Source organism: Echinops telfairi, unplaced genomic scaffold (genome assembly GCF_000313985.2).
Source record: "Echinops telfairi isolate 266 unplaced genomic scaffold, ASM31398v2 ScPeMD7_60;HRSCAF=208, whole genome shotgun sequence".
In the NCBI taxonomy this organism is placed as follows: Eukaryota; Metazoa; Chordata; class Mammalia; order Afrosoricida; family Tenrecidae; genus Echinops; species Echinops telfairi.
In genome coordinates this window covers 17,761,947-17,774,686 of record NW_022103958.1, presented here as the reverse complement: position 1 = coordinate 17,774,686, position 12,740 = coordinate 17,761,947, and the positions used below count along the sequence as shown (strand labels likewise).

General features: G+C 53.7%; 1 protein-coding gene across 3 annotated transcripts in view; it reads left to right on the top strand.

The window, feature by feature from the left end:
* The first annotated feature begins 1,235 nt into the window (after positions 1 to 1,235).
* Positions 1,236 to 12,740, top strand: part of NAT10 (N-acetyltransferase 10) — a 28,322-nt gene continuing 16,817 nt past the window's right edge. For 2 of the 3 annotated variants that reach the window (XM_004708281.2, XM_045290989.1), the window contains exons 1-9: positions 1,236 to 1,303; positions 3,840 to 3,962; positions 4,187 to 4,278; positions 5,057 to 5,228; positions 6,874 to 6,996; positions 8,499 to 8,560; positions 10,186 to 10,300; positions 10,405 to 10,512; positions 12,560 to 12,693. In XM_004708281.2, coding sequence (XP_004708338.1) covers positions 3,855 to 3,962; positions 4,187 to 4,278; positions 5,057 to 5,228; positions 6,874 to 6,996; positions 8,499 to 8,560; positions 10,186 to 10,300; positions 10,405 to 10,512; positions 12,560 to 12,693 — 914 coding nt within the window. In that variant the 5' untranslated portion in view covers positions 1,236 to 1,303; positions 3,840 to 3,854. Of the gene's footprint in view, positions 1,304 to 1,503; positions 1,523 to 3,839; positions 3,963 to 4,186; positions 4,279 to 5,056; positions 5,229 to 6,873; positions 6,997 to 8,498; positions 8,561 to 10,185; positions 10,301 to 10,404; positions 10,513 to 12,559; positions 12,694 to 12,740 lie in introns of those variants that run through there. The other variant, XM_045290988.1, reaches the window with a different exon arrangement.

The following is a 12,740-nucleotide window of genomic DNA, read 5'->3' as shown; positions in this document are numbered from 1 at the left end:
CTAGAACAGATAACTCCTAACATGATGGTTCTGGCTCTTAACCACCTATAGGGCAGTTGGTACCACAGTGTGAACCCGAACCCTATAAAAGAAGGCCAAGTAGATAGGATTTGTCCTACTTCCTAAACAAGTCATTTTCAATTGCATCTACATTATAGGGGTTTTTTGGATGACTATACTATGTGACCTTAATATCCTGTCCCCTTCCCTCTGCTCACTGCTCAAACCACATTTAGTTCCTGGTCAAGAATTTTCTCATTTCCCAACATTGCATGTGTGTGACCCTGCGACGATTTTCATTAAAATATTCTTGAGGCTCATTCCTTACTCAGTTGTTTGCCCTCCAGTGTCACGCTGGGGACCGGGCGATTGCTGCTCTCTAATGTAAAATCTTGGTAGATATTTTCAAAGCCTATGAAAGAATCATGTGGACTTACGAGTGGCAGGGGTATTTTGGTTACTGCTGCTTGAAGTTCAGTTGGGCTAAATGGGTCGTGATGGGTCAAGAGCGGTGAGTTCCCTTAGTTGAAGGAGTTTCTGCACATCCACATATCCAAGCAAGGGTGTCGAGCAGCGTTGTGTGTGCGCCTGCGGTGGAGTGGTCTGAAAGCGAAGTTTGTGCAGGAGGTGGTTTTGCAGCCAAGGATGGTTCACTGGAGTGCGTGGACTTAAAACCATTTCTAAAGAGCCACGTTGAGTTTAAGGGGAGCCTGGGGAGAATGGTAGGAACCCTGCAGAACTCCAGGCTGTGCAGTCAATATTGCCGATTGGGAGTCCGGTGACAGGAATGTGGTCCAGTGTCCGCAACTCGCTATACCTCATTGGGGTTAAAAAAATTTTAAAACGCGCCGATCTCAAGCCTCTTGCACACGAGGCTAAAAATGAACATCAGCTGCACTTTGTTTCTCACGCTAATGGTAAAAAAAAATCTTGGGTCTACGTTTGATTAGGGGGTTCTTTGCGAATAAAACAATCGAGTTAGGGTTTAAAACTCACCAGCCGCTGCTCGGTTTCCTCAATTATGACCGGGGAAACCCTCAATAGCAGCAAAGCACGGAAACGAGTTAGTTTCTCTAGGAAAAGCAGGTTGTGCCACAGCTACCGCGAGAAGAGAGCATGCTGGAAGCCACCTCCCTCGCCTCACGTCATCTCCCGGCGACGCGGTTTGAGGGAGGTCCCCGCTCCCCACGTGGTTAGTGCCTCAGCGAGCCCGCGGCGGCCACCTGGTGTGGGCCTCACTTCCGGGGCTGCTCCGCCCCACGTGCAAACGTTGGCTGCCGGCTTGGATCGAGCTGCACCTCAGGTACCCCATCGCGTGAGGGTTAGGGTGGGGTGCCCAAGTCGGTGGACCCATCGATTTCGGCTCCGCTTGCGGACACTGGCCCAAGCCGACCCGGCCGAGCGCTCCGAGCAAAGAGGCTCCCTCACTGCCGGTTATCTTGGGTGGGCTTAGAGCGTGTGCGCTCGAGGGACAGACCTACCCGAATCTCATCCTTCAGGGACCGCCGGCCAGAGGAGCCAGGTTGGTGGGCGACAGGAGTTGCCGCTCGCGGCGCCTGGCCGCAGTGGCCTGCTTGTATTGCTGGGCTTTGAACTTGCAGTCCGTTGGTCCGCACTTCGAGTGTGGTTTAGTAGTCATGTTCAAGACTTCGTTTTGTGCACTCGTGCACCTAGAGCGGTGCGTCTCATTTGTGAAATGGTGAGTGACAGAAATGGTCATCCTCCGAGACCCTCAATTCACGAAGCCTTCCCTGGCAAAGCCGTCCGCATCAAGCTGCCCTTCGTCAGGTCACTGCCTGCAGCTATCACGTCTACGCCGAATTGTATGTGCCTCTAGTTGCCTTTTCATCTTTTTCCTGCAAACACCTCCGAGGAGGATGGAAGGACGCACCTTGAAGTTGAGGGTCTTACCGGCCACTTCTTCCCCAGGCTCAGCAACTCCAGCAAAGGCTCCCACTGCCATCCCCTCTGTTCCTATGGTTCGAGACCCCATGGGAGGAGTAGAATTTCCCCCTGTGGGTTTCCCAGGCTCACTCTCAGGGCAGTTTGCCTTTCTCCAGCTGAGCAGCTGGCTAGTGGTTGGAACTGCTGAACTTGTAGTTAGTAATCCAGTGTGTAACCCACCAGGGCAAAGAGCAGAACGCAGTAACTGGCCGTGGGTGGGATTTTGTGAAGTCTTTTATGTGTTCCACAGCCCAGCATTTCTAAGTGGGCAAATTTTTGAATGTTCAGTCTTTGAAATGAGGCATAGAGTGCTTCTGTCATCACGTGAGATAGTTGAGTTCTTGATATCAACATAAAATAGGGACTTTTGGTGGCGACATAGTTTTATGGTAAGAACTACTGAAGAACCATGCTTGGGTGAGATGAGGTGGTCTGGAGGCACACCCAATGCTGGGCTACTAACCATAAGGTCAGCAGTTAGAGACCACCAGTTGCTTTGAGGGAGAAAGACGAGGCTCTCCACTCCCGTAAAGAGTGACAGTTTCTGAAAACTCAGGAGCAGTTCTGTGCTCCTTAGAGGTGGGAATTCACTCAGAGACAATGGGCTTGGTTTGGGGAGAAATGGCGAAATGGGTTGGACATGGAACTGCTCACCACAAGGTCAGCAGTTTGAACCTGCGGCTGCTCCAGGGAAGAAAGAGGAAGCTGTCTACTTTTGTAAAGACTTAAAGTCGGTCAGGAGCAGTTGGCCTGCTTCCTATAGGGCCACTCGAGAGCTGGAATCCACTCGGCGGCAGTGAATTTGGTTGGGTTTGAGAAGGCGTGATGGTGTAGGTTAAGTTCCGGACTGCTCACGGAAAAGTTGTAGTTTGAACCCAGCCAGCTGCTACTGGAGAGAAAGACCTCGGCTCCCAGAAAGCTTGCTACCTAGAAAACCCCTGCTTCAGCCCAGGCCTTTTCTGAGTGCCGGAACGATGCCATGGTATCTGCACCCGGGCTTGTGGGGCTTAAGCAGCGGTTGTCAACTTGGGGGTCGAACGACCCTTTCATGGGTCGCCCGATTCATAACAAGCAAAATGACAGTGATGAAGTAGCAATGAAAATAATTTTATGGTTGGCGTTCAGCACATGAGGAACTGCATTAAAGGGTGGCAGCATTAGGAAGGTTGAGAACCACTGGAACCACTGGTCTTAAGTAACATTACATTTACTGTAACCTTTCAGCAACACAGTTGATTTCCCAGGTTGTTGAGTGTACCTACGATAATGTGCAGTTCTTTTTGAGATAACTTTTGAGTTAGAATCCTAACTTTGGGGATCTGTAAAAGTCCTTATTAGGATCTCCTCCACAAAACGCACATTTCATCACAGAAACACCTCTCAATTGTGTTATTAACCTATGAACTAAGATACAAGCAAATGAACTAAAATAATAAATTTTAAAAGTCACTTGCCGTCCCATCGTCCAGAAATAAATGGTACTTTTTCCCCACGTTTTTTTTCTTCTTCCCCTCCATATATTGTGTTCTAAATGCATATGTATTCATTTTCCCAGCATCTTTACCATCCCCTCACAGCCTTTGAAAAAGCTGAAGTGACTGTTCTCTCATGGGGGTGCGCGCACCGTTTATATTTGAATCACTGGTCTTTGTGTTGGTGCTTGGGTTTCCTGTTTTGGTTGGTTTTTACTCTTTGGTAGAGTTACAGATTCCAGTTCTCTTGCTGACTTCTTAGGCTAGATAACAGTGTTGACCCCACCCCAGACCTCATTCTCAACCCGGGGCGATTTCTTTCCTCTCCTGAGGGTGCAGAGAGCTGGACCGTCATCACAGCCCCTGGCCATGCAGGAGGGAGCCAGGCAGAGCTGTTCCAGCCGTTTCCTTCCTGTCTTCTAGTGACAGTCTTTCGCCATGAATCGCAAGAAGGTGGACAACCGCATCCGGGTCCTCATCGAGAATGGTATAGCCCAGCGGCAGAGGTCGCTGTTTGTTATCGTCGGGGATCGAGCAAAGGACCAGGTCAGGCAGGGTGCACATTTAGACTTGGTCTCTGTCCCTCGGGGGTGGGGGTGGGGTGGGGTGGGTGAGCACAGGGTGACATGGAGGCCCCCGCCCCACCGCTGGGTTTCTTTAAGTAAAATGCCTCCTGGGAACCTCCGTTGGTGGTGTGTTGGAGGTTTCTTTCCTGGAAACGTCAGGTACTGAGTTTGGGTCCTGAGGGCCTGTGACCTTTTTCGTTGCAGGTGGTAATACTCCACCACATGTTGTCCAAGGCGACCGTGAAGGCTCGGCCCTCTGTGCTGTGGTGTTACAAGAAAGAGCTGGGCTTCAGCAGGTCAGCTGGGCCCTTGGTGTGTCTCGCCCCACTTCAGATTTCTCCCGTGCCAGGAGGTGATTCCTTTTGTAGGGGTCACCTGTGGGGCCGCTGTCTCTGAGGACACTGCCAAATTTGGGTGGGGGGAAGAGTCAGCGCCCACTTCCCCTTCTTTGTTCTTGGCACTTTAAAAACCTTTTCATGCTCCCCAGTGTCTACCCGTTGCACTGTTAACTGTACGGTCAACAGTTCGAGACCACCATCCACTCCGAGGGATAAAGAGGAGGCTTTCTACTCCTGTAAAGAGTAATAGTTTGGAGGCCTCTGTCCTCTGGGGTCAGTGGGAGTCACAGCTGACTGGCTGGCAGTGAGTCAGGTTTCCTTAAGGGTTTAGTCCCCAGTGCACTGCCTGGTGGTGCAGTGGGGTCCAGACTGGGCTGCTTGCCCGCCAGCCCCCACCTGGGGGGCTGTCCCTGGAGAAGAGCTCTCCTCTGACAGGTGATGGCAGGGTGGGTTACGTCCCTAGTCCCTTGCCCTGCTCTTGTACCCGGTTTTCTGCTCGTAGCTGATCAGGCCCAACGAATGCAAGTTCCTTTAATTACCTCTGCCCGTTCAGTTTCTGTCTGTGTAAGCCTGCTGCTGAAATGCCTCTCTGGCTTTCTCAGGGGACTGCTCCCTCCCTCTCCCAATTCTCCACTAGTCCTGACGGTCTCACTGGGTGACTGTTGAGGCTCTGCCCTGTGCCCATTCTCCAGCCCCTGTGGCTTAACTGGCTCTCCTGGGGCGGGGGTGGTTACAGCCACAGAAAGAAAAGGATGCGGCAGCTGCAGAAGAAAATCAAGAGCGGGACGCTGAACATAAAGCAGGACGACCCCTTTGAACTTTTCGTTGCGGCCACAAACATCCGCTATTGCTACTACAACGAGACGCACAAGATCCTGGGCAACACCTTCGGCATGTGTGTCCTCCAGGTAGGTGGATGACCCCAGTGCATGGCCTCCATGGAGGTGCTGGGCCGGCTGCTTCCCAGCGAGAGCAGGTGGTGCAGTGAGGCGAGCTGGTTCCCAGGCCTGTGCGTGGCATCAGTTGTGGAAGGCAGGGCCGTGTTCCCACAGGAAACTGGCTCACGCCCTCCTGTGTAAAAGCAGAAGGCTCTACGGAAGGCAGCAGCCATCCAGAGGCACTAACCTTGGCTTTCATCACACTTGCCTCTTAGCAGCTGAGCGCGATAGGAAGGACTGGGCTTAGAGGGGCCCTAGAGCCCTGGGCCCTCATTGGACGTAATCAGAGACCCTTCCCTGGCCAGTGAGCAGTGGAACGGGTTTTCATCAACTGGGTACAGGCTAGTGGCCTTTCTGTCCTGCCCAGAGGGCCCCAATGGCCGTACTGCCGTGACCCCCTCCCCGTCACACATACTAAGAACCTTATAAGCTGGTATGTGTTCTGTTGCCTGGCTGAGTAATAGACTTGGATTTTGCATGGTTCCATTCTGGCAGCCTTTGTAGTACTCTTGGAAAACTTTGTTACTGTGAGGTGCTGTTGAATCCATTTTTGACTCTGGCCCCAAGTGACAGAGTTGGACAGCTCCATAGTTTTCTCTCAGCTGTCACCTGTATGGGAGCAGATTGCCAGGTGTGTGTCCCCCTGAGCAGTAGCTGCTGCTGTTTTAGAGCCGGCGAGCTGGCTGTGACGCCGCGACCTGTGTACAGCCCCGTCATGCTGTCCTCGCAGTCTGTTATGTCTGAGCCACGCAGACTCACTGCCAGAGTTGATGCCGACTCCGCTACCCTATGGGGCAGGGTGGCGCTGCCCCATCTTGCTCCTGCAGAGCAACTGGTGGTTTTGAACTGTTGACTTTTCAGATCGCAGCCAACTCATGCCCCACTATGCCACTAGGTGGGTTTTGATGACCAGCCTCTGGGTTATCAGCTGAGTTTCCTAGGGCTCCTCCTTTGACACCTTACTCCCTCCACAAAGACAGACTAGACAATTTCATAAATTAGGTCCAAGTCTTGCTACACCCACAATTGTGCACATTGTGAAACATACCTTATAGAGTATAAATCAGAAGTTCCAGTGGTTTCGTCCTGTCATCCAAGGCACCCCACTGGTAGCCCTCGTGGGAGTCAGGAAAGAACATCTGCTTCCTCACTCTTCATCCTCACAGGCTAAGAGCAGTTGGACATGCCTGTTTGGCTCAGGCTCTTGTCCCCACCCAGAGCAGAGGCAGCACTGGTGGCTCCTGTAAGCAACAGCTCCCCCGTGTGGTACGGTTGGGTTTGGTTACACCTGACAGATCCGTCTGTCCACTTCTTAGGAAACGACTGTGGGCTGAGTGTGAAATTCAAGGGGGGAGCCAACGGAGGACTTGTTTCTTAGTTAGATTTTATCAGAAACATTTTGACATCAAACCACATACAGACTGCCTTCTGTAGGAAGGGGCTCGAATGTGCAGGGTTTGTGTGGGTCCTGGGCAGCCAGCGGGGGTGGGAAGTGGTGTGGGGTTTGGGCACTGAAGCCCTAGCTCTGCGTGATCAGCTTGCCCTGGGCTTGGTGTCCCTGCTGGCGGCATTGACCTTTCGACAACCAGCCCTTTCTGAGGTGTTCATCTCCTAGGATTTTGAAGCCTTGACCCCAAACTTGCTGGCCAGGACTGTGGAAACGGTGGCAGGCGGTGGGCTGGTGGTCATCCTCCTGCGGACCGTGAATTCACTCAAGCAGTTGTACACCATGACCATGGTAAGTGTCTGCTTGTCACCTGTCGGCTCGCTGCCTTGCCTGTCTCACAAGAACTCCCGCTGGGCAGTTAGTGCAGTTTCTAGGCTTGGAGCTCTTTGACTTCAATGCTCATGGAAGCAGCCGTCAAGAGGTCAAACAACTCCTTGTGTTCTGTAAATCCACTACACAAGACCTTCCAACTGTTGAAACGCAAAGTGGTTCCTTGAGGACTGAGGAGCCCCTGACCCACGCCATGGGGTCTCCTGTCACCTCCTGTGCGTGTGAAAGAAAGCTGGACATCCGTGAGGGGACTTCGAGTAAGAATCACCTGTGAGTCTGCATTGTGGCGCTACTGGAGAATGGTGACGGCACCACGGATTGCCAAGGGAACAAACAAGTGTGTTTTGGAAGACGTGTGCTCCTCAGGCACCAGGATGGCAAGACTTGGTTTGACATACTTGGGAGATGTTGTCAGGAGAGACTAGTCCCTGGAGAAGGACATCGTCCCTGGTAAAGTAGAGGGGCAGCGAAAGTGGTGGTAACGTTAGGTGTTGGATGGCGCAGGGCTGGGCAGTCAGCAGTCACAGAGCCATTGCAGGTCACTCAGTGGCCAGGGTGTCCCTCGGACCCTCTGAAAGCCTCCTGAGCTCCCAGGCTTGGAAAGAACCTTCGGCGTAGCGGGTGAGGCACCGGGGGTTGCGCAGTTCAACCCTCAGTGCCTGGCTCAACCTCACAGCTGTGCCTGTGTGTGCCCGTGAGACAGGCTTTCCACTCAAAGGGGCAGTTGTACTCAGTTCTGTGGGGTCCTGGTGAGGCCACTAAATGGCAGTGAGAGTTGGGTCTTCAGACCTGTGCTAGTCCTAAGCCAGTGAGCCTCGGCTGGGATGCAGCTCTGCCCATGCGCCAGTCCCGGATGCTGGCCCTCATCTTAGAGGAGAAGGAAGGAACGTTTCCTGCTGCACTCTCAGTGGGGCCTGAAAGAACGTTGGCTCTGGCAGAGAGCTGTCTCCCAAAGCAGAGGACGCTTTGAGGACACGCAGGTCGGGAAGTGCCTCGCCGGCAGCATTCGTCTCCTGCCTCCACTTGTGTTCTGGAACTTGGTGTTGAGTCATGTCCCTGGCCCAGCTGCATGGCAGTGGTGTGAGGGTTGGGCACAGGATGTCCTGAGCACACACATCTGGTGAGATGGATGTTCCTCAAATCTCAGTGGCTGAGTCCCATCCCTGCCGCTACCTCTATCACTCACAGGTGGCCTGTCTGTCCACCTCGATGTCCCGCAGACCTGTCCGCTGGCGCTTGCCTCAGGGCCTCCCTCCATGGGATGTGCCAAGCCCCAGTGCCAGCAGGTGGCTTCGGGCCGATTTAGTCCAACATGCGTGGTATGTCGGGGTGAGGGGACTTTGCTCCCAGAAGCGCATCTCTGATGGCCCTTTATAGACACCAGGGCCGCCTCACAGGACGGTGTCACACTCGGCCAGCGCCTCAGCACGCTGGGCGCTCACGGCGCTGCCTTGCTTTTCTAGGACGTGCACTCCCGGTACAGAACAGAAGCCCATCAGGACGTGGTGGGGAGATTCAATGAGCGGTAGGTCTTTGGCCTTCTGTCCTCCTCTCGGTGGAAGGAATGGTCCACTTGGATCCAACAGAGCACTTTGCTCTGGTGTGGGGAAGGTGTATAGGAGTCCGAAGAGGTAGGGCTCTTGATAGCAACAGTTGTAAAACTAGCTGAGGGGTGGTTGGCTGCTCTGTGTGTGTGTCTCCAGAGCCTCGGATCCTCTGGCTTGTCTCTGGGGCTAGTTCTGTGGCCCTCTCCCTCTGATTTACTCGGCGCCATCTCTGTTTCCTGAAACGGGTTTCCTGACCAGATACGTCAGGGAAGCGCCGATCGGCTGTTTTGCCTTTGTGGTGATGTCACTGTACTCCCAGTGGGGCCTCTGGAAAGCCTGGCAGCAGTGGTGGTCTGTCTGACAGGCCTCTCACAGACTGGCCCTCAGAGGCCTTCCACCCCAGAGCCTTGAGAAAGTGGCCTGGACCTGGGCTCCTGGCATCTAGGGTAGAGGCCAGAGATGCTGCTGGGCAGAGTGGACAGGACAGCCACCCTTGCAGCACACGTCAGCAGTGCGGGCGTGCGGAAACCCTGGCATAGGGTGGTTTTCTCATTTGAATAATGTAGCTAGTGAGTGAGAAGCCCCCTGCTTGCAGCTGTGGGAGGCGGTCTGAATTTATTGGTTTATTTAGTTATTTTTTTTTTCCTCAACAAATCATTTTATTCGGAGCTAATACAGACATCATACCCTTCCATAGTTCAAGCACATCAAACAGTATTGTACGTTTGTTGCCAAAATCAATTTCCAAACATTTCCTTCCTTCTTGAACTTGGTATCAGCTCCCTCTTAGACCCCCACCCAACCTCTCCCACTGTATCCCCCCCAGGAACCGGTGTTCTAGTTGTCGTCTCTAGGTTCATCTGTCCTGGGTTTCACACACCGAAAAATGTAGAAAAACACAGCAAAAGTTCATGAAGGCCACTCACAGTGACAAAATACACCAGAGGTAGACCCCAGTATGAAAACGCCAGAAAATAGTAAAAACCAAGGTCAAGGTCACAGTGTGTCAGATGGGAGATCACGTGACAAGGTTTTAACTGTTCAAGTCAGATTTATCCTTTTATTCTTCAGTCGTCACTGCCAGCACTCTGTCTGGTCACCAGGTTATTCCCATCTCTCAAGTACGGTCCGAGGGGACTCACCGGAGGCTCAGTCCCTGTGTAGAGCCTGCAAATGTATTCTGAGCTTCCACTGTCATCCATAGCCTTTTGCAAACCCGCATCTCACTTTTTTCCCTTTTTTTTAAAAACTGATCCTGTACCCTCCTGTGGATTTGGATGGGAAGTTTGAATGTTATAGCCAGACCCATGTTTTGTGATGTTTCTTAGAGCAGCTTCCTCTCCCTGTCTGCCTCCCTTTGGTCTTTCCTCCCTGTGACCGGGTCCCAGTCCCCTCTGTGCCTGTGTGTCTGTCACGTGCCTGGGGCCATGTGTGGGATGGGCGTGTGGCATCCTTCAGTGATGGCTTCGGGGTGTGCCAGGGACTCCGCAGGCAGAAGGGTCTCTGGTGAGGAGACCCTGGTTTTCCTGTGGGCGTATGAAGCCACCCTGCTGGGTGGGCTCTGCTGGCCCCCGCCCTCTCCTCACCACCGTGGTTTCCTTAGGTTTATTCTCTCACTGGCCTCTTGTAAGAAGTGTCTCGTCATCGATGACCAGCTCAACATCCTGCCCCTCTCCTCCCACATTGCCAACATCGAGGCCCTGCCCCCCAAGACTCCGGTGAGCACCAGGGGCCCAAGAGTTGGGGAGATGGTTGGTGTTTTCTGTGTTGATGGCCGCTCGGGTGGCAGAAGCCCTCTCCCATTTCCCCCCTCCCTTGGCAGGAGGAGAGTCTGGGTCCTTCTGATGTGGCGCTGAGGGAGCTAAAGGAGAGCTTGCAGGACACGCAGCCTGTGGGCGTGCTGGTGGACTGCTGCAAGACCCTGGACCAGGTGAGGGTGCCGTGCCAGCTCTGCTGCTCGCAGCTCAGAGGCCACGGCTTTGACCTGCACTCACTCCCTGCTTGGCGGCAACAGGACTCCCTGGTAGTGTGTGGATTCACCGGCGTCCAGGGAGAACCTTGGTCCACCTCGTTGTAGCCGCTGGGGTCAGGGAGAGGTGGTGGATTGTGTTTGGAGAGGGAGCTTGGTGGTGCTTCCTCTGAGGGAGGGTGGGGCTCCTCAGTTCATTCCTTTCTCCCCAACCGACTGATATTGAGGTAGGGTTTTAGCCCCAGTCACGTGAGGCTTCTACAGACATGGGAGCTTGAGGCCTCCTGAACTTAACACGGGTCCCCAGCGAGGCCACCTCAGGGCCCCATGGTGGTAGGTAATGCCTGGTCTCAGAGTACAGCAGCAGGCGGGGTGGGGGCGCCCTTCAGTGTCGCAGTGTCTCTGCTTCCAGGGCCCTAGGGGGAGCTGCCCGGGCTCCTCTGGCCGCCTCCTAGTCCAGCGTGAGCCAGATGAGCATCATGGCCGCTGGGCCCTGCTCTCATGATGGGCAACAGCTGCCGTGGCACCGCCTCCTCGGCCGGCCGCTCCTGACCAGCTGGCTTCCCTTTGCATTCTGGAAGCTCTCTGTGTGGCCAGGCTACCGCTGTGGGTTACCCTGGCACCCTGTTCATCAGCAGGCAGGAGTGGGGGCGGAGGGAGAGGCACTAATCTTCCAGTGGGAGTATGGTAAACGTAATCAACAGAGGACAAAATTGACACGTTCAGACGTTAAAGAAGGGAAACTGATGCGCTCCCACTCGTTAGCCAGAGGGAACTGCCACCGCCATCCGACAGTGTCCGTGTGCGGACTTGGCACTCCGCCTCACTGCAGAGGGGGGTGCTCCTTTGTGGGACATCGGTTGATCCCAGCTTTGTTGCTGTGATAAACACGCTGTCAGGAGGTGCCCATAGACACGTCTCTGCACCCTTGGTAGGCTCTAGAGTGAGCTTCCAGGAGTTGCTGGCTCTGAGCTGCTGTGTTCCAGCGGGTGTGGCACGAGTGTGGGGAGTTGGCAACAGTGTGCAAAATGCCTTCGCCCTGCAGCCTGGCCAGCTGAGTACTACTCATGCCCCAAGCCAGTGGTTCTCAACCTTCCTCATGCCGAAACCCTTTCAGACAGCTCCTCATGTGGTGGCGGCCCCAACCATACAATTATTTTCATTGCTACTCCATCACTGTAGTTTGGCCACTGTTATGAATTGTAATGCAAAGATCAGAAATTTGGGATGTATTTTCATTGTTACAAATTGAACATAATTAAAGCATAGTGGTTAATCATAAAACAAGGTAATTATATATTGTGAAATATTTCTAATTACAAGTAAATGAAATTTCTTATTTGAAGCATGGGTAGCAGTCTTCACGCTGGTACTCGTATGTGGGCATCACTGCGTGTGAGCAGCCCCGCCTGGAGACGGAGCAAGGAGTGGGGTCTCGCGTCCTAAGACCATTTCCGATGGTCTTAGGCAACCCCTGTGAAAGGGCCATTCGACCTCCAAAGGGGTTATGACCCATAGGTTGAGAACCGCTGCCCAAGCCCTAACCAGCCCAGGTGGGAGCATCAGAGCGCTGCTCTGGTTAACGAGTGAGCTCGTCCTTTAATCATGATTGTCCACCATCGCTAATCTCACCTGCTCTCCTGCCTGGTATTCAATTCGGTTGCTTGGCCTTTTTTTTTTTTTGAAAATTCAGTTAACGTCTGCATGGCTTCTGTGATGTCAGTGAGGTGGCCCCCGCGCCCCCGTTGTGTTTTCTCACTGTTTATAATTCCCCCACTCTAAGTAGCAAACAAAAGGATAAACCACGCAGTGCCCCAAGAAGGCCAAGTTCTGACAAGTGGGGCCCAGATCCCTTTGCGCGTTTCCCTCTGGAGACCATCTTCCCCCAGCCTCTCCCCTTCCTGCCCTCTGTCGGCTCTGGCCTGCCCCCTCCCTCTCCTGCTAGCAGTGCTGGCAGATGGTGGAAGCCTGGGCCTCTCGAGCCCACCTCACTGTGTGCGCTTCACAGGCCAAAGCCGTCCTGAAATTCATCGAGGGCATCTCGGAGAAGACCCTGCGGAGCACGGTGGCGCTCACAGCGGCCCGAGGAAGAGGGAAGTCCGCAGCCCTGGGCTTGGCCATTGCAGGGGCCGTGGCATTTGGGTAAGGGCATCGCATCCGCCTTCCCACCTTTGGGCACTCTGGGCTCA